Genomic DNA, 21322 nt, shown 5'->3' on the forward strand with positions numbered 1-21322 from the left:
TAAAATAGGCCATTCATTGAAGGTGCGCCTTATAATCCGGTGCGCCTTATAGTGCGTAAAATACGGTATATATATTCCTCGCGCACTAATTGACTGAAAGAGGGTGCACTTGCTGGCACGATATCGATGGGAAAATGCATTTTTAGACAATATGATTTGCCTGAGTGGCTAGGAGACCCTGAGAGTAACAATCATTAGAAAATGGATCAGAAGGGACAGATTTAAAAATACTAATTAAAAAAAAAAGTTTTTGTTTTGTTTTTTAACTTGGGACTTCCCGTGGGCCTGATTTTGGGGACCCCTGTTCTATATTCTCAATGAAACATCAACGTTTTAGTCGTGCTTGCTTACCTGTACTTGCTCGGGTCAACCTGCAGTCCACACGTTTCTCTTATGTGTGACTGCCATCTACCGGTCACACTTATCATTACACCATGTGCCACAACCAGAATGTTTCCTTTTATAAGGCGCTCTGTTGATTTTTGAGGAAAAAATAAAGGATTTTAAGTGCGTCTTACAATCCGAAAAATACAGTACACTTGATGCTGTAATATAGTATTTTTTAACAAGTCTGACCAGGAACATGCAGTTTTGTGTGCCTGTAGCTTCAATGCTATTAAGCTATGTGGGTCCACCATGAAGCGCTACTTTTGTGTACTTTAATTACATTTTACGTATATACTAATTGTGCACTTGACCCACGCAATACACGCTATACAGGACTGTCTCAGAAAATTAGAATATTGTGATAAAGTTCTTTATTTTCTGTAATTCAATTAAAAAAACAAAAATGTCATACATTCTGGATTCATTATAGAGCTTTTCAACAGATGGAAGCATGTAGTGCTGTAAAATCTCTTGGTACATTGACTGTGGACTTGATGAAACACAGTGGACCAACACCAGCAGCTGACATGGCTCCTCAAACCATTGCTGACTGTGGGAACTTCACACTGGATTTCAAGCAACTTGGATTTTGCTCCTCTCCAGCCTTCCTCCAGACTCTAGCGCCTTGACTTCCAAATGAAATACAAAACTTGCTTTCGTCTGAAAACAGGACTCTGGACCACTCTGCAACTGTTCAGTGCTTCTTTTCCATAGCCAAAGTCAGACGCTTCTAGTGATTTTAGAGCACTACATGCTTCCATTTGTTGAAAAGCTCTATGGAGATGATGATTTCATTTTCCAGCATGATCTGGCACCTGCCCACAGTGCCAAAACCACCAGTAACTGGTGTACTGACCATGGCATTACTGTCCTCGATTGGCCTGCCAACTCCCCTGACCTGAACCCCATAGAGAATTTGTGGGGTAATGTGAAGAAGAAGCTGAAAGACACCAGACCCAATAATGCAAATGATCTAAAGGCCGCCATTGAAGCATCCTGGGCATCCATAACACCTCAGCAATGCCACAGGCTGATTGCCTCCATGCCACGCCGCATCTGAGGAAATATTCTAATTTTTTGAGATACGATTTTTGAGTTTTCTTAAGCTGTTTGCCATAATCAGCAATATTAAAATAATAAAAGGCTTGCCATATTTCAGTTGATGTGTAATGCATCCAGAATGTATGACATTTTAGGTTTTTTTTAATTGCATTACAGAAAATAAAGAACTTTATCACAATATTCAAATTTTCTGAGACAGTCCTGTATATCACATACAACAACGTAACATTAAGGAGTGGACACAAATGTTAGCAGCGCTAGCATAGCCACGTTAGCTAAAGTGCTAACATTATAGTCATGCTAGGTTAGCCTATGAGTTTAAACAAAAACAAAAACAAATCAAACTTACAGCTTCCACGTCTGTAGCGGACCACTTATTTTGTTCCACATAGCTGTCCTCCGTCACGTAGTGGGTGTATTTCGCTGCTCAAAAACAGGTTCTAGGGACACATATTACTGTTAGACATTATAAACACATCACTTTAGGCATTATAGCGGTCCATTCTAATGAATTTCAGCAAATTCAAAAATATACTGATTTCGAACATACTGTCTGCACAAAAAAAGATTTCCACATTTTTTAATAACTTTTAACAAGGTATAAATCTGGTCGGCACCACTGAAGGCTCGGTGTGAATGACGGAGGTTTCATCCGACGTAAAAACACAAACATAGTTGGTTTAAAACATGACATTCATTCCTGTATGAAGACGAGTCGATGACCTTTTTAGGCTTTCTTTGGCCCCGAAGAAGTCACTTGTTGCTCAAAACGTCTTAAAAAGTGGAAAAACAAGTTGGGAAGTGAAGCCAAGAAGAGTCGGAAAAATACTTTTTAAATCAGCATCTTCTGCAGTACGTATTGCTGCCAGCAGAGGGCGCCGCTGCATATCTGTGCGAGTAAAATCCATCTCATGTACCAAATCTCACTAAAGAACAGTCCACATGAGTCTGACTTGTTTTTCATTATCATTAAACAAAAAAGTTATTTTTTTTACCATGAAATACACAGAAAAAATATGAATTAAACCCAAAATAATCCATACTCTGTCCAACTTTGAACTGAAAGTGATTTATTTCCAGAGCGGACACATTTTTCTTTGTTGTATGCAAGTTTGTTAAGGCTGCATCATCAAGAGCATTTAAATTAATTCCACATTTAGAGAGTTTGGATATTTGTTGGGTCAAAATACATGCAATATTTTTTCATACATTTCTGTTAACACACTTTTTGCACTCTTTTGCCACTTTGTTGTGGTATTTCAGGCAAAAAAAAACCATCCACTAAAGCAGTGCTTCTCAAATAGTGTGGGGGTAAGGTGTAAGGATCTTTGAGTAGGGTTTTTGCCAAGTTCTTATAAGGCAGAGCGCTCTTTCATATAGCGCATGGGTGTCAAACTCTGGTCCGCAGGCCAAATTTGAATGCAATGCATACTTGGCCAACAGTGATACAGGTTACACTGACGGTGCCCGTATAAATAACTTTAACACTGTTAGAAATATGCGCCACAATGTGAATCTACACCAAACAAGAATGACAAACACATTTCGGGAGAACATTCGCACCGTAACACAACATAAACACAACAAAACAAATACCCAGAATCCCATGCAGCCCTAACTCTTCCGGGCTGCAATATACACCCCCCCTACCACCAAACTCCGCCCCCCCAACCCCACCCGACTCAACCGACGCACGGAGGGGGAGTGGGGGCGGGGGTGGTTTGCATCTACGTGTGTGTGCGTGCTGAAGTCGCACATATCTTGTGATCGAGCAGACGTGACGAGAGCTCGTGGAGGACGATAAACGCAGTGCCTTTAAAGCACGCCCCCAAGACTGTGGTCCGGGTGGACTACGAGGTATAATGACTGATGAACAACTTCGTTCGATAATGAAGGTTGCCTCAGCTCAAAGCCTGAGCCCCGACATTAATGAACTAGCATCCAAGAAAAGATGGCAGGTATCTGGCTTGGGCACATCAGATTAGATCAGTGTGTTGCAAACTGAGCAGTTTAAAGTCCTGAATGGTTGGTTTATTCATTGTTATTTTATTTTCTAATTTATTAGCCTGTGGAAAAAGTTAATGTTGATATTTACCTCAGAAGGCTGCAAATAGAAAAGAGGCATTCAATTTTTATTTAAATTGTATTTGATATGCCATTGATATTTTTTAATTATTATTACTATTATTTGAAACTTGATTTTGCATGTTATTATAAAGTTATACAAGCCTTGCTTGTTCAATATTTAATGCAAAACTTGTTTGGGTCCCTAATAAAAGGTTAATTTGTTTAACCTCGGCCCGCGGCTTTGTTCAGTTTTAAATTTTGGCCCACTCTGTATTTGAGTTTGACACCCCTGATATAGAGGTCCTGAAAAACAAAAGACTCCTCTCATATGTAGACTAATGTTTACAGTTGGTCCTAAAAACAGAGCGCTCTGTCTTGTAGAAGAACTTTGACTAAGGTTTTTTAGGTCCTACATATCCAAGTGGTCTCTTGTCATATAGAGCAGTGGTCCCCAACCACCGGGCCGCGGGTACCGGTCGGTGGATCGATTGGTACCGGGCCGCACAAGAAATAAAAAAAATAAAAAAAATATATTTTTATTTTGTTAAATTAAATCAACATAAAAAACACAAGATACACTTACAATTAGTGCACCAACCTAAAAAACCTCCCTCCCCCATTTACACTCATTCACACTCATTCGCACAAAAGGGTTGTTTATTTCTGTTATTAATATTTCTGGTTCCTACATTATATATCAATATAGATCAATACAGTCTGCAGGGATACAGTCCGTAACACACATGATTGTATTTTTTTTATGATACAAAAAATAAAAAAAAATAAAAAAAATAAAAATCCCCCCCAGGTTGGGGGACCACTGATCTAGAGGATCTCTGACTAAGGTTTTTTTTAGGTCCTTAAAATCACAGGGGACTCCTGTTATATGAAGGATCTTTGACTGCCATAGGTCCTAAAAAACACAGAGCGCTCAGTCTTATAGAGGATCTTTGATTAGTGTTTTATGTCCGTAAAATCACAGAGGAACCCTGTCATATAGAGGATCTTTGATGTTTTTGCAGTATGTCTCTGAAAACTACAGAATGCTCGGCCATATAGAGGATCGTTGACTAGTGTTTGCCACAGGTCCAAAAAACGCAGAGCGCTCGGTCATTCTAGAGGATCTTTGACTAAGATTTTTTTTAAGGACCTTAAAATCACAGATGACTTCTTGTCATATAATAGATCTTTGCATAGTGTTTTTAAGATCCTTAAAATCAGAAAGAGCTCCTGTCATGGAAAGGATCTTTGACTAGCTTTGTGCCATAGGTCCTAAAAACGCAGAGCGCTTTGCTCTATAGAGAATCTTTCACTCGTGTTTTTTCGATCTTTAAAAATCACAGAGGACTCCTGTCATGTAGAGGATCTTGGACTGGGGTTTTACGAGCGTGGCACACCTCCCCTCTAATAAACAATTAAACAAGGTAACATCCTCGCTTATGCAAAACACAGAAAATGTAATCCATCCAAGTCAGTTTTCCAACACACTCAGGTCGTACATATTAGTTCCACTTAGTTTATGTGACAATCCGTCTCTAAAAGGTGCACAAAAATCTAGACGTTGAACTTCCTTCATGCATTCCGCAAACATTTTTTCACATGGCATGTGTGGCGCCCCCTTTTGGTTGTGCTAAAACATGCTTGCATACATGAAATACAGATATCTCTTTTTTTCAGAGAGTCCTGTACATTCATACACCAGTGTCAGTGCCATATGGGAGCAAAGTGGGTGAAGTGTCCTGCCTAAGACACAACAACCGTGATTAAGATGTCCGAAGCTAGAATAGAACCTACAACCCTCACGTTGCTGACACGGCCGCTCTACCACCCAAGCCACGCTGATCCCAAAGCAGGGATTCTCAAACTGTGGTACCTAGTCCTCTCAAATATTGTTCACAAATCTGTCTAAAATCTGTGTTAGTGAGCATTTCTTCTTTACCAAGATAATCCATCCCACTTTACAGGTGTGGCATATCAAGATGCTGATTAAACAGCATGGTTATTGCACAGGTGTGCCTTAGGCTGCCTACAATAAAAGGCCAGTCTGAACGGTGCAGTTTTATCACACAGATGTCGCAAGTTTTGAGGGAGCGTGTAGCTGGCAGGTTGACTGCAGGAATGTCCACCAGAGCTGTTGCCCGTGAGAATGTTCATTTCTCTCCAATAAGCTGTCTCCAAAGGCGTTTTAGAGAATTTGGCAGTACATCCAACCGGCCTCACAACCGCAGACCACGTGTAACTACACCAGCCACCTCCACATGCAGCAGGTGCACCTCCATGATCGTCTAAAACCAGCCACCCGGACAGCTGCTGCAACAATTGGTTTGCTCAACCAAAGAATTTCTGCACAAACTGTGAGAACCCGTCTCAGGGAAGCTCATCTGCATGCTCGTCGTCCTCATTGGGGCCTCGACCTGACTGCAATTCATTATCGTAACTGACCTGGGTGGGCAAATGCTCACGTTCGATGGCATCTGGTACATTGGAGAGGTGTTCTCTTCACGGATGAATCCCGGTTTTCACTGTTCAGGGCAGTTTGCAGACAGCGTGTGTGGGGTCGTGTGGGAGAGCGGTTTGGTGATGTCAACGTTGTGAATGGAGTGGCCCATGGTGGTGGTGGTGGGGTTATGGTATGGGCAGGCGTATGTTATGGACAATGAATGCAAGTGCATTTTATTGACGGCATTTTGAATGCACAGAGATACCGTGACGAGATCCTGAGGCCCATTGTTGTGCCATTCACTCAAGACCATCACCTCATGTTGCAGCATGACAAGGCACGGCCCCAAGTTGCAAGGATCTGTACACAATTCCTGGAAGCTGAAAACATCCAAGTTCTTGCATGGCCAGCATACTCACCGGACATGTCACACATCGAGCCTGTTTGGGATGCTGTGGATCGGCGTATATGACAGCTTGTTCCACTTCCTGCCAATATCCAGGAACTTGGCACAGCCATTGAAGAGGAGTGGACCAACATTCCACAGGCCACGATCAACAACCTCATCGACTCTATGCCCAGGAGATGTGTTGCATTACGTGAGGCAAATGGTGGTCACACCAGATACTAACTGTTTTTCTGATCCCCCAGAGCAACAATAAAGCAAAACTGCACATTTCCGAGTGGCCTTTTATTGTGGGCAGCCTAAGGCACACCTGTGCAATAATCATGCTGTTTAATCAGCATCTTGATATGCCACACCTGTGAGGTGGGATGGATTATCTTGGCAAAGAAGAAATGCTCACTAACACAGATTTTAGTCAGATTTGTGAACAATATTTGAGAGGAATGGGTCTTTTGTGTACATAGTAAATGTTTAAGATCTTTTAGTTCAACTCATGAGAAATGAGCAAAAACAAAAGTGTTGCGTTCCAATTTTTGTTCAGTATAAAAACCGCGGTTCATTTGAAAATCATTTTTACCACACCCCTTGTTCAAACTGCGTGTAATGTTACAGTGGCCACGAATAATAAATGTACTTGTTAAATAAAACCTCTGCCTTGTTTTTAATTATGATTTAGGCCTACTACGCTACTGTATTTTAATGTTGGTCATCATGGTGGTGCATGGAGAGCCATGTTTTTCCTGAGGTGGTATTTGGTGAAAAAAGTTTGAGAACCACTGCTTTTAAAAAGTTTTGTAATTATTAGACCAGAACGTTTTATATTATGGAGTGGGCATGATAAGGTATCGCGGTGGCGTAAGACAATAATATGTAAGTTTATATAGCTGCATGTGTGTGTGTGTGTGTGTATATATATATATATATATATATATATATATATATATATATATATATATATATATATATATATATATATATATATATATATGTATATACACACACACACACATATACATATATATATATATATATATATATATATATATATATATATATATATATATATATATATATATGAATAAATACATATATACACATAAATATATATATATATATATATATATATATATATAAATATATATATTTATATATATACATACATACATACACAAATACATCTATCTATCTAGCTACAAACCCCTTTTCCATATGAGTTGGGAAATTGTGTTAGATGTAAATATAAACGGAATACAATGATTTGCAAATCATTTTCAACCCATATTCAGTTGAATATGCTACAAAGACAACATATTTGATGTTCAAACTGATACTTTTTTTTTTTTGCAAGTAATCATTAACTTTAGAATTTGATGCCAGCAACACGTGACAAGGAAGTTGGGAAAGGTGGCAATAAATACTGATAAAGTTGAGGAATGCTCATCAAACACTTATTTGGAACATCCCACAGGTGTGCAGGCTAATTGGTAACAGGTGGGTGCCATGATTGGGTAAAAAAACAACTTCCCAAAAAATGCTCAGTCTTTCACAAGAAAGGATGGGGCGAGGTACACCCCTTTGTCCACAACTGCGTGAGCAAATAGTCAAACAGTTTAAGAACAACGTTTCTCAAAGTGCAATTGCAAGAAATTTAGGGATTTCAACATCTACGGTCCATAATATCATCGAAAGGTTCAGAGAATCTGGAGAAATCACTCCACGTAAGCGGCATGACCGGAAACCAACATTGAATGACCGTGACCTTCGATCCCTCAGACAGGACTGTATCAAAAACCGACATCAATCGCTAAAGGATATCACCACATGGGCTCAGGAACACTTCAGAAAACCATTGTCACTAAATACAGTTGGTCACTACATCTGTAAGTGAAAGTTAAAGCTCTACTATGCAAAGCGAAAGCCATTTATCAACAACATCCAGAAACGCCGCTGGCTTCTCTGGGCCCGAGATCATCTAAGATGGACTGATGCAAAGTGGAAAAGTGTTCTGTGGTTGACGAGTCCACATTTCAAATTGTTTTTGGAAATATTCAACATCGTGTCATCCGGACCAAAGGGGAAGCAAACCATCCAGACTGTTATCGACGCAAAGTTCAAAAGCCAGCATCTGTAATGGTATGGGGGTGCATTAGTGCCCAAGGCATGGGTAACTTACACATCTGTGAAGGCCCCATTAATGCTGAAAGGTACATACAGGTTTTGGAACAACATATGCTGCCATCTAAGCGCCATCTTTTTCATGGACGCCCCTGCTTATTTCAGCAAGACAATGCCAAGCCACATTCAGCACGTGCTACAACAGCGTGGCTTCGTAAAAAAAAAGAGTGCGGGTACTTTCGTTGTCCGCCTGCAGTCCAGACCTGTCTCCCATCAAAAATGTGTGGCGCATTATGAAGCGTAAAATACGACAGCGGAGACCCCGGACTGTTGAACGACTGAAGCTCTACATAAAACAAGAATGGGAAAGAATTCCACTTTCAAAGTTTCAACAATTAGTTTCCTCAGTACCCAATCGTTTATTGAGTGTTGTTAAAAGAAAAGGTAATGTAACACAGTGGTGAACATACCCTTTCCCAACTACTTTGGCACGTGTTGCAGCCATGAAATTCTAAGTTAATTGTTATTTGCAAAAAAAAATAAAGTTTATGAGATTGAACATCAAATATCTTGTCTGTGTAGTGCATTCAATTGAATATGGGTTGAAAAGGATTTGCAAATCATTGTATTCCGTTTATATTTACATCTAACACAATTTCCGAACTCATATGGAAACAGGGTTTGTATATATATATATATATATATATATATATATATATATATATATATATATATATATATATATATATATATGTGCTTGTGCCAGCAACTCAGAATGGTTTTGGACTGATAAATAAATTAATTAATTAATTAATATTATCAGGTTCTCAATTGTATTCAATTTAGGGAGGGAGTGAAAAAAGTGACGTCCCCAAGGGGGAGCATGACAAGAAATAATTGAGAAGCACTGCATTCCACCAATACAAAAAACTTGAGTGAGTGTATGAATACTTTGGGCTTAAATGTAAAGAGAAGTGGACCATATTGGACTCTAGGTTGTTTTCTTTTAATCAAAGAGTATAAAAAGTGCCAGGCTGCATTACAAAACGATTAAACAGTCAAATGAAAAAGTCTGGAAAAGACCTTTGGAGGACCTGAGTTTTGTCAACAAAAACGGAACAAAAGATAGTCAACATTAGAGAAATAGAATTTGAAAAAAAAAAGAAGATTGAATTGAAAAGTCCTGCTTTGCATGGCGGCACAAAAATATTTCCATGAAAGGAGGATTCGATTGTGCGCTCATCATCTGCTGATGTTGACAAACGTGACAAAAAGTTGTTGCCGTGCTCAGGAAAAAAAACACAAAAACAATGGATGCGCTCTTCCAGGCTTTACTGAAGGCCAAACAGGTGACCTGTGACTTGTGGGAGGTCCAGGTAACACACTGGGAGTAAAAAGCGTGCTCGAAGGCACCACGGCGCTCGCTACTAAGAAAGAAGTCAACTCTCCTTCAGCCGCTAAAGAATAATAAAAACTAACCTGCAGGAGGTTCTGTTAGCCAAAGTCGTTAAAAAAAGGTTGATCTTGAGGTCCGGTCCCAGCCCAAAAAAACAGGACGGCGTTTGGCTCGGAAAACCTGGAACACAACTTGGAAGAAAAACCAAAGAAGTCCCAGTGGGGTCAGAAGTGAGAGGAGTAGCACCATTCAACCAGTGACAACTGGTCCAATCCAAATGTGGCTGGTGATTGTTTGGATTCCAAAAGTATCGGACCCGCACGTGTCCTCGCTCCTACCGGCGGGGCTGGTGGCGGGACTGCAGCGGCATGGAGGCGGGCCCCGAGGAGGAGGAAGGCGACACGGATGCCAAGGAGGCGGTGGCGGCGGCGTCCTCGGCCTCCTCCAGATCGCCCGCGGCGTGGAGCTCCTGGCTGACGCTGGACTGCAAGGCGGCCGGGGTGAGCCACTCTTTGGGCAGGCAGCTCTGCAGGAAGGGCACGCACGAGCTGAAGTAGGCCAGGCGGTTGACCCAGCGTGGGATCTCGCGGCCGCACAGGATCTGCGCGCAAAAAAAGTAGAAGAGACGGGGTGAAATACTCTGTTCCAGAGTCAAACTCCGGTTTCTGATACTTTATTGTGATGCATTTGGACCGCCACGAATAGATTTGGCGTGACATATTTACCTCATTGAAACCCTATAATGCCAAACGTGTCATAAGTGATACATACGTTTTTGAGCCCTCTACATGTAATATGTTTTTTTTCCTAAAAAGCCTGATGTATCAGATCAGATGCAAAATGTATAGTCCACATGATGGCAGTAATTGATTTATTAGAGGGCTGTCCAATGATCCTGCAAGATTGCCACAAAGAAGAAACCAGGGACACCGGATTTTTGAAGAGAAACTTTGCCAAATTTAAAAGGGAGAAAGTAAGAAAAAGTGTTTTAAATTTTTATTGACTCATCAGTATGAACAGTAAATCCGTTGATGCAATGTGAAATTACGTAATCATTCATAATATATTTTATAGTTAAAAGGGGAATATTATCACAATTTCAGAAGGGTTAAAACCATTCAAATCAGTTCCCAGTGGCTTATTTTATTTTTCCAAGTTTTTTTCAAAATTTTACCCATCACGCAATATCCCTAAAAAAAGCTTCAAAGTGCCTGATTTTAACCATCGTTGTATACACCCGTCCATTTTCCTGTGACGTCACATAGTGAAGCCAACACAAACAAACATGGCGCATAGAACAGCAAGCTATAGCGACATTAGCTCGAATTAAGACTCGGATTTCAGCAGCTTAAGCGATTCAACAGATTACGCATGTATTGAAACGGATGGTTGTAGTGTGGAGGCAGGTAGCGAAAACGAAATTGAAGAAGAAACTGAAGCTATTGAGCCATATCGGTTTGAACCGTATGCAAGCGAAACCGACGAAAACGACACGACAGCCAGCGACACGGGAGAAAGCGAGGACGAATTCGGCGATTGCCTTCTAACCAACGATTGGTATGTGTTTGTTTGGCATTAAAGGAAACTAACAACTATGAACTAGGTTTACAGCATATGAAATACATTTGGCAACAACATGCACTTTGAGAGTGCAGACAGCCCAATTTTCATCAATTAATATATTCTGTAGACATACCCTCATCCGCTCTCTTTTCCTGAAAGCTGATCTGTCCAGTTTTGGAGTTGATGTCAGCAGGCCAGGGAAGCTGGGGTCGATATTCTTCTCTTGATCATCTTCGGTGGCATAAGGGACGGTGTGAGTCAAGACATCCAGGTGGTTAAGCTCGCTCGTCTGCGGGAACAAACTGCCGCCATTGCTTGCCGTGCTACCGAGGTCCTTTGTCCCTGAATTGCTCACACACTCCGGCAGATTCAATGGGGGTCTGGCGGCAGATTTCTTTGACTTTATCGTTGGAAATGCATCTGCTTTGAGTGTCGCAGGATATCCACACATTCTTGCCATCTCTGTCGTAGCATAGCTTTCGTCGGTAAAGTGTGCGGAACAAACGTCCAATTTCTTGCCACTTTCGCATCTTTGGGCCACTGGTGCAACTTGAATCCGTCCCTGTTCGTGTTGTTACACCCACCGACAACACACCGACGAGGCATGATGTCTCCAAGGTACGGAAAACAGTCGAAAAAACGGAAAATAACAGAGCTGATTTGACTTGGTGTTTGAGAAAATGGCGGATTGCTTCCCGATGTGACGCCACGTTGTGATGTCATCGCTCCGAGAGCGAATATTAGAAAGGCGTTTAATTCGCCAAAATTCACCCATTTAGAGTTCGTTAATCGGTTAAAAAAATATATGGTCTTTTTTCTGCAACATCAAGGTATATATTGACGCTTACATAGGTCTGGTGATAATGTTCCCCTTTAATACTTACTAAACCATCCATCCATCCATCCATCCATTTTCTACCGCTTGTCCCTTTCGGGGTCGCGGGGGGTGCTGGAGCCTATCTCAGCTGCATTCGGACGGAAGGCGGTGTACACCCTGGACAAGTCGCCACCTCATCACAGGGACAACACAGATAGACAGACAACATTCACACTCGGGCCGATTTAGTGTTGCCAATCAACCTATCCCCAGGTGCATGTCTTTGGAGGTGGGAGGAAGCCGGAGTACCCGGAGGGAACCCACGCAGTCACTGGGAGAACATGCAAACTCCACACAGAAAGATCCCGAGCCCGGGATCGAACTCAGGATCTTCGTATTGTGAGGCAGACGCACTAACCCCTACCTTCTAAAATTTAGTGGGTGCAACTTACATATTGGTGCGCACTATAGTCTGGACAATACGGTATGTCTCCCTGAGCGTGCATCACTTTTGAAGGAATCTTTTGCGTGACTACAATCTTTAGCATGTTAATACAGCTGCGGTAAAGATCGTTTGAGCTCAGTTAAAAAAGACAACTATCGGCCCCGACCAGCACATCTCTACTCTAAAATCTAAATAAGACAGGAAAAAAAGACATTTGCAGCTCCTGTATGAATTTACATCACGGTGCTTTCAAACAACGCAGGAAAAGAACAATGATTGCCTCACTTCTTCAAAACGACAACACAAGTGTTTGTGTGTTAGTGTGTGTGTGTGTGTGAGTGCGCGCACCAGCTGGCTGTGCAAGTCTGGGCTTGTATCGTTGTGTTTTAATCCGCATTTCGGCGCTGGGACTAACTCTAAGACTCTCTGCTCGTTAGTCAGAGCGGGATAAGCCGATTTAGACCACACATTCACGCTGTGATGCAAGTGTGCCCACTCAGTGCAGGAAAAACCCTATTCATGCATCGTTCACTCACACTCACTCACACACTCACACTCACTCACACACACACACACACACACACACACACACACACACACACACACACACACACACACACACACACACACACACACACACACACACACACACACACACACACACACACACAAACTGTACTGTTTATCACGCAAACAGTTTCATCCCAAGAAAAGAAAGCACTGCTGTGAAGGCTGAGCTGGAACGCGACACTTTAACCTTCATTTAACATGAGCTCATCTCCTCATCAATAATGAAACACTTTCCGCCTTTCACCCTGCTCACCAAATGTTAACATCTGCTACTCGTGGCTCGCTCTGTTAGCTAGCCACGACTAGCAGCTGCTGCTTACTGTAGGAGCCACCAAACACATAGCAACACAGATTTTCAAAACGGATCAATAACCCAATGCAGCGTTTCGCTGACCACATATTCAGACTCAATGTGTTTTTGACCAAAATATAATGTACAAACAAGCTGTTCACTTTTTTCACACTTGCATGACACTAAATCCTGTAAAAAACATTTCCTGTTCAGTTGATTAAAGGGGAACATTATCACCAGACCTATGTAAGCGTCAATATATACCTTGATGTTGCAGAAAAAAGACCATATATTTTTTTAACCGATTTCCGAACTCTAAATGGGTGAATTTTGGCGAATTAAACGCCTTTCTAATATTCGCTCTCGGAGCGATGACGTCACAACGTGGCGTCACATCGGGAAGCAATCCGCCATTTTCTCAAACACTGAGTCAAATCAGCTCTGTTATTTTCCGTTTTTTCGACTGTTTTCCGTACCTTGGAGACATCATGCCTCGTCGGTGTGTTGTCGGAGGGTGTAACAACACGAACAGGGACAGATTCAAGTTGCACCAGTGGCCCAAAGATGCGAAAGTGGCAAGAAATTGGACGTTTGTTCCGCACACTTTACCGACGAAAGCTATGCTACGACAGAGATGGCAAGAATGTGTGGAAATCCTGCGACACTCAAAGCAGATGCATTTCCAACGATAAAGTCAAAAAAATCTGCTGCCAGACCCCCATTGAATCTGCCGGAGTGTGTGAGCAATTCAGGGACAAAGGGCCTCGGTAGCACGGCAAGCAATGGCGGCAGTTTGTTCCCGCAGACGAGCGAGCTAAACCCCCCATCGACCCTAGCTTCTCTGGCCTGCTGACATCAACTCCAAAACTGGACAGATCAGCTTTCAGGAAAAGAGCACGGATGAGGGTATGTCTACAGAATATATTAATTGATGAAAATTGGGCTGTCTGCACTCTCAAAGTGCATGTTGTTGCCAAATGTATTTCATATGCTGTAAACCTAGTTCATAGTTGTTAGTTTCCTTTAATGCCAAACAAACACATACCAATCGTTGGTTAGAAGGCGATCGCCGAATTCGTCCTCGCTTTCTCCCGTGTCGCTGGCTGTCGTGTCGTTTTCGGCGGTTTCTCTTGCATACGGTTCAAACCGATATGGCTGGATATCGTTTTCGCTACCTGCCTCCACACTACAACCATCCGTTTCAATACATGCGTAATCTGTTGAATCGCTTAAGCCGCTGAAATCCGAGTCTGAATCCGAGCTAATGTCGCTATAGCTTGCTGTTCTTTCCGCCATGTTTGTTTGTGTTGGCTTCACTATGTGACGTCACAGGAAAATGGACGGGTGTATATAACAATGGTTAAAATCAGGCACTTTGAAGCTTTCTTTTAGGGATTTTGCGTGATGGGTAAAATTTTGAAAAAAACTTCGAAAAATATAATAAGCCACTGGGAACTGATTTTTAATGGTTTTAACAATTCTGAAATTGTGATAATGTTCCCCTTTAGGGTTTTGGGAAGGTCATTGGAACCGATTATTTTTCTATTTCCATGACATCCTATGGTGATTTTATATTCGTGACAATACTAGTGTGTGTGTGTGTGTGTGTGTGTGTGTGTGTGTGTGTGTGTGTGTGTGTGTGTGTGTGTGTGTGTGTGTGTGTGCGTGTGTTCTGGCAATGCTTACTTAATGGGGACATCAGTCTGTTTACACAGTCACCTTTAGGGGATCTCTGACGGTATGGGGACATAAAAACAGGTCCCCTAAAGGGAAACCTTTTTAAATGATAGTCAGATCCATTTTGAAGATGCCTAAGTGATTTTTAAGCTTTGACCCAGAAAACATGTTTACTGGTTAGTTTGAGTGTGAGACATTTGCACAGCAGCCTTTTTCCCCAGGGTCCCCAGTAAGAATGATCAGCACATTACTTCATCAATCCAGAGATTTAAAGACATGTATGAGCTAACTGGGCAGTGGCCATTTTACCTCATTTTTTTTATGCCTCTACAACCAGTAGAAAGGGTGGTCCCCACAAGTGATGATCAAAAACTTGGTCCCCATTCCAAATGATAACCAGTATGTTGTGTGTGTGTGTGTGTGTGTGTGTGTGTGCGTGTGTGTGTGTACCTCTGACAGTGCTGAGGAGAAGTGGTTGCAGTTCTTGTGCATGAGGTGATAAGCGTTGCCTTTGTACTCTTTCCCCATTTCCTCGATGACCTGCTCCACGTCGTCCTCGGTGAAGTCGGTGCTGCCAAGGACAATGGCTTCCCTGCACACACACACGCCCGCGTGAATAAACAAACGTTTAAATACGTCACAAACATAATGCTACAATTCTTATACAGTGGATCCTTGAAGGTTGAAGTTATGAAATTGTTCTTCCCAATAGAAACTAGGGTTGTCCCGATACCAATATTTTGGTACTGGTGCCGTTACAAAAATTTATTTTCATACTTTTCAAAATAAAGGGGACATAAAGAAAATGTCATTATTGGCTTTATTTGAACAAAAAATTTAATATGATAAACATATGTTTCTTATTGCAATCAAAAAAACATTTTTGCATTAAATAAAATAGTGAACACACAAGACAACTTGTCTTTTTGTAGCAAGTAAGCAAACAAAGGCTCTTAATTGGCTGCTGACGTATGCAGTAACATATTGTGTCATTTTACATTGTATTATTTTGTAAAAATTATGAAGGACAAGCTGTATAAAATGTATTATTTACCTACTTGTTCATTTACTGTTAATATCTGCTTACTTTCTCTTTTAAGCTGTTCTATCTACACTTCTGTTCAAATGTAATAATCGCTTATTCTTCTGTTGTTTGGATACTTTACATAAGTATTGGGTGATACTACAAATTCTGTTATCAGTTCGATACCAAGTAGTTACAGAATCATACATGGGTCTAAATAAAAGTCCTCATGTGTCCAAGGATCTATTTCCTGATTTTATAAACAATAAAAATGACAAAAGATTTTGTGATAATAAAAAATATCAATGTAATCATTGTAGGGCTGGGCAATATGGCCTTTTATTAATATCTTGATATTTTTAGGCCATGTCACGATACACGATATGTATCTCGATATTTTGCCTTAGCCTTGAATGAACACTTGATGCATATAATCACAGCAGTATGGTGATTCAATGTGTCTACATTAAAACATTCTTGTTTATACTGCATTAATATATGCTCATTTTAAACTTTCATGCAGAGAGGGAAATCACAAGTTAGTCAATTTACTAAAACTGTATTTATTAAACAGTTATTAAGCAGTGGCACAAACATTCATGTCATTTCCATAACAGAAAGTGCAAGATTGTCAGAGACATTTTAAAACAAGCGATTAGTACACTTTTGTGCATGATGTCACTAAGATGTCATATCAAAACAACACTAAATTAAAGTGAAGTTTTTGTACAGAACGCCACTACAATAGTTTAAAACAAATAAAGTGCACTTTTGTGCATGATGTCACACAAGATATTTCAATAAATGTCAAATAAAAATTAGCTGCATAAAAGGAAATCAAATAGAGTATGTCCGTTGCTATGTGGTAGTTTACGACGGACGTAATCTCCTTCTGTTTTTGACTATTTTTTTCATACTTTGTTGATGTGGAAATGGTTGCTTGGGCATTTTGTGCGTGTGGCACCGGCCGGAGATGTTGACATGCGGAGTTTCAAGCACTCCTCATTCTCTAGTGGGTGACTTTTCAAATGACGCTACAAATAAGTAGTACTGCTACTTTTTGTAGCAACGCTTTTGCCGCATACTTGACATATTACGGTTGTCTGGTCGACATCTTTCCGCTTGAAGCCAAACCACCGCCAGACGATGGACCCCGTGCTGTTTTTCTTGGAATTAATTCTTCCTTCATTTCTTACCAGATTCACACCTTTTTTCTCTCGTATTACCACATGCACCACTCTGCTAGCATCACAGCTATCTTTACCCATGCTGCTACCTCTCTTCTCCGCGAGGGCGTATGACGTTGCACGCGCGACAGTATGTGACGTATGTAAGAAGGTGCGCTTGTTTTATGTCTCTGTGAGAAGGAGAGACAAGAAAGACTGAGAAAAGCCTGGAGTGTAATGCCCGCAGCTAAAAGCAACTGCGTGAGGACATATTCTCGAATATCACGATATAATATCGCACAGAGACAAACCCGCCATATATCGAGTATATTCGATATATCGCCCAGCCCTAAATCATTTGTAGTATTGACTATATACGGCCCTTGTACTTGGTATTATTACAGCTGTTGTCTGTGTAGACGCACCCATTGCATTTGTTTACATTCAGGAGTGCTAACTTGCTGTTAGCGGTTAGCTACTGTATCTTGTTACAGTGTGTAGTGACCCATGTTTAGCTCTTCCTCGTCTTGCAGAAATGATACTTTTAAGAAACATGGTTTATTTGTTGCCATGGAGGTGATGATCAGTGATTTAGAAGGGGCGGCGTGGCGAAGTTGGTAGAGTGGCCGTGCCAGCAATCGGAGGGTTGCTGGTTATTGGGGTTCAATCCCCACCTTCTACCATCCTAGTCACGTCCTTGGGCAAGACACTTCACCCCTTGCTCCTGATGGCTGAAGGTTAGCGCCTTGCATGGCAGCTCCCGCCATCAGTGTGTGAATGGGTGTGTGAATGGGTGAATGTGGAAATACTGTCAAAGCGCTTTGAGTACCTTGAAGGTAGAAAAGCGCTATACAAGTATAACCCATTTATCATTATTATTAGCTAAAACAGTGCCGACTGTGGATGGACGTTAGCCACTATAGCTAGCTAGCCATGTTTAAAACACCTCTTCCAGGGCGGCGCTTCAGTGTGAAAATCTTCACCTTCATCATTTGTTTTTAAGCCAAAATACGTCATTCTCCCTTTTATGTCTCCACGGTTTGTCTGCTTGTAAGTACACCGTACGTATGCGTTGCCTAACATGCACCGCTTGTTCGACCTACCAGCAATATCACGACGGCACGCCTTCATGTCTCTAAAACCCTAAGTACCGGTATTTTTCAGAAGCAGCATAGTACTGTTTTTAATTCATTATAACACGGTACTTTATTAGTACCGGTATACCGTAGAACAGAAGAAACAGTGGGAATGTTCTGTGCCCCAATGGAGGAATTCATGCAAAACCTACAATACAATATTTTTTATATTAATATCTTAATATGTGTAAAAATAAGTTACTCGATGTTTTTATTACAATGTAATAATTCAATTTCTACAACAAATACAAAAATAATTAAAAACAGTTATATTTAGTTGTTTTTTGCACAGCTATTTTGTATTTATATTTTATTTAATTATTATCATTGATAGTAGTAGTATTTTTGTATTTTATACTCAAGGACGTTAACCACTTTGAAACATAAAAACAAAACAAAAGAGACACGGTATTATCCTATTTTTACTGAAAAAGATGCTGTATTTATATATTAGTTATCGCTGTGATTCCGTAGGCAGTAGAGATGTGTGTGTTGTGTGTTTGTATGTCAGTCTAACACTGCAGGGCACATTAATCAGAGCAGAAGTAACAGACAGCACGCACACACTCTCGGCTGATAATCATAAAAATACTTTGAAAAGTGCTTCACAATCTACTTACTTGAATTTAAAGGTGTCGCCCAGTTCTGTCGCATCACCGGGCGTGATCTCAAAGATCCCTGAGAAGGGGTAAGGATGTCCCCCGTAGGCAAACTCTAATACACAAATGCACACACAGAGTCATTAAGAAATGCTTTGAGTTGAGAAGGTGGCGCCAGTGGCGTTGTTAGGTTCACCTCGGCCGTAGATCTCGATCCCTGAGTGGAAGACGCCGATGCCGAGGGAGCTGGTGAACTCATTGATCCAGTACTGCGGACGCGGAGTCACACCGTTAGACAAACACAAGAAGACAAGACAAGTGCATTTCAGTCCATTGAAACGCCACATTAGATGTATGTTTTGTTTTTAGAGTTTGGAATGAGCTTGCCCCTCCACCACTACACGTTTTTATAAAGAAAAACACCTGCAATCGAGTCAATACCAGAGACCTAACCAGGGGTGATTGTAACATTCAACGACGTAGGACTAAGTTTAGTCAAATGGTTTTCTCAATGAGAGGCTCAAATTAGCAACTGTTGAGGTGAGTTGAGTTGAGTTTGAGTTTATTTCGAACATGCAAGCATACAACAAGATACATCACAATTTCCAGTTTCTCTTTTCAACATGCTTGAAAAGGAGTAGGAAGAAGCAGAGCTTATTTAATCCTACCCCTTTTCTTTTACATAACAGTTGCTAAAACTTTTGTTCACTTCCTGTTCTCAATTTATTCACAATATACTCCGTAAGTAATCACAATAAAAAATTAAAAAAAAAAAAAAATTGGTGAAGTAAGTTATATTTCATATGATGAGATAAGTAAGATTACTTTGAGAATGAAAGAATGGATGGATGAAATACATTCAGAATGTTTATCATGGTTCTTCTTCTTTGTACTTTGTAAACACTTTAAGTTTGAAGAGTTTCTTGAAGTGGATCATATTAGTACATTGTTTTATTTCTTTGCTTAATCCATTCCATAATTTAATTCCACATACAGATATACTGAAGGTCTTAAGTGTTGTACGTGCGTACAAATGTTTTAAATTACATTTTTCTCTAAGATTATATTTCTTCTCTTTTTTTAAGAAGAATTGTTGTATATTCTTGGGTAGCAGATTATAGTTTGCTTTGTGTATAATTTTAGCTGCAAATTCACTGTGTCGTGGAATTTCAGTATTTTCGATTCAATAAATAAAGGATTTGTATGTTCTCTATATCCAACATTATGCATTATTCTAACTGATCTTTTTTGTATCACCCTTAGTGAATGACGTGTACTTTTGTAATTATTTCCCCATATTTCTACACAGTAACTCAGATATGGTAACACTAGTGAGCAGTAGAGAATATGAAGTGATTTTTGGTCTAGAACAGGGGTGCTCATTACGTCGATCGCGAGCTACCGGTCGATCTCGGAGGGTGTGTCAATCGATCACCAGCCAGGCATTAAAAAAATAGTCCTAAAAATGAGCAATCATAAATCTTCACTATGACGTCACTTTCGTCACTTGATTGACATTCACGGCACCCGAGGGTCTTCTGAGATGATGCTGGCTGCTGCCAGCTCATTAAAATTACCGACTGGAAGGCGAGAAACACTTTATTTCAACAGACTCTGGCGCCGTACCTGTCGTCAAAACTCCAAAGACCGACTGCACAGTTGCGCTAACAAAATAAGAGTCTCAGAAAGCTGGCGTGCACAAGCTAGCAAGCTACGGAGTTTGCCGACAATGTATTTCTTGTAAAGTGTATACAAAGGAGTACGGAAGCTGGACAAATAAGATGCCAAAAACCAACCACTTTCATGTGGTATTGGACAGAAAGGAGGACTTTTTTTCTCTTCCATTCGAAAATGCGGACATTATCAGCACCACTGTCCAATCAATGCAAGTCATCAGAATCAGGTAATACACCAACTTATATTCTTGTCTTCATGAAAGAAATGAATCTATATGTGTTAAACATGCTTGTATTATCTTTAAACACCTTTAACTTATTAACAATATTAACTATATGTGTTAAACATGCTTGTATTATCTTTAAACACCTTTAACTTATTAACAATATTAACTATATGTGTTAAACATGCTTGTATTATCTTTAAACACCTTGAACTTGTTAACAATATTAATTATGTGTTAAACATGCTTGTATTATCTTT

At 40.5% G+C, this 21322-nt stretch overlaps 2 protein-coding genes across 3 annotated transcripts in view; both read right to left on the bottom strand.

The window, feature by feature from the left end:
• mrpl57 (mitochondrial ribosomal protein L57) overlaps positions 1-3480 on the bottom strand; it is a 42559-nt gene extending 39079 nt beyond the window's left edge. The window contains exons 1-3 of one of the 2 annotated variants that reach the window (XM_061965810.2): positions 2173-3480; positions 1799-1889; positions 352-472 (exon numbers count right to left, since the gene is read on the bottom strand). The gene's annotated coding sequence lies outside the window, so the exon portion shown is untranslated. The remainder of the gene's footprint in view (positions 1-351; positions 473-1798; positions 1890-2172) is intronic. The other variant, XM_061965818.2, reaches the window with a different exon arrangement.
• A 5987-nt stretch (positions 3481-9467) lies between these two features.
• desi2 (desumoylating isopeptidase 2) overlaps positions 9468-21322 on the bottom strand; it is a 37864-nt gene continuing 26009 nt past the window's right edge. The window contains exons 2-5 of the mRNA XM_061971006.2: positions 19359-19431; positions 19184-19277; positions 15688-15829; positions 9468-10474 (exon numbers count right to left, since the gene is read on the bottom strand). Coding sequence (XP_061826990.1) covers positions 10208-10474; positions 15688-15829; positions 19184-19277; positions 19359-19431 — 576 coding nt within the window. The 3' untranslated portion in view covers positions 9468-10207. The remainder of the gene's footprint in view (positions 10475-15687; positions 15830-19183; positions 19278-19358; positions 19432-21322) is intronic.

The sequence above is a fragment of the Nerophis lumbriciformis genome, linkage group LG02 (assembly GCF_033978685.3).
Source record: "Nerophis lumbriciformis linkage group LG02, RoL_Nlum_v2.1, whole genome shotgun sequence".
Taxonomy (NCBI): Eukaryota; Metazoa; Chordata; class Actinopteri; order Syngnathiformes; family Syngnathidae; genus Nerophis; species Nerophis lumbriciformis.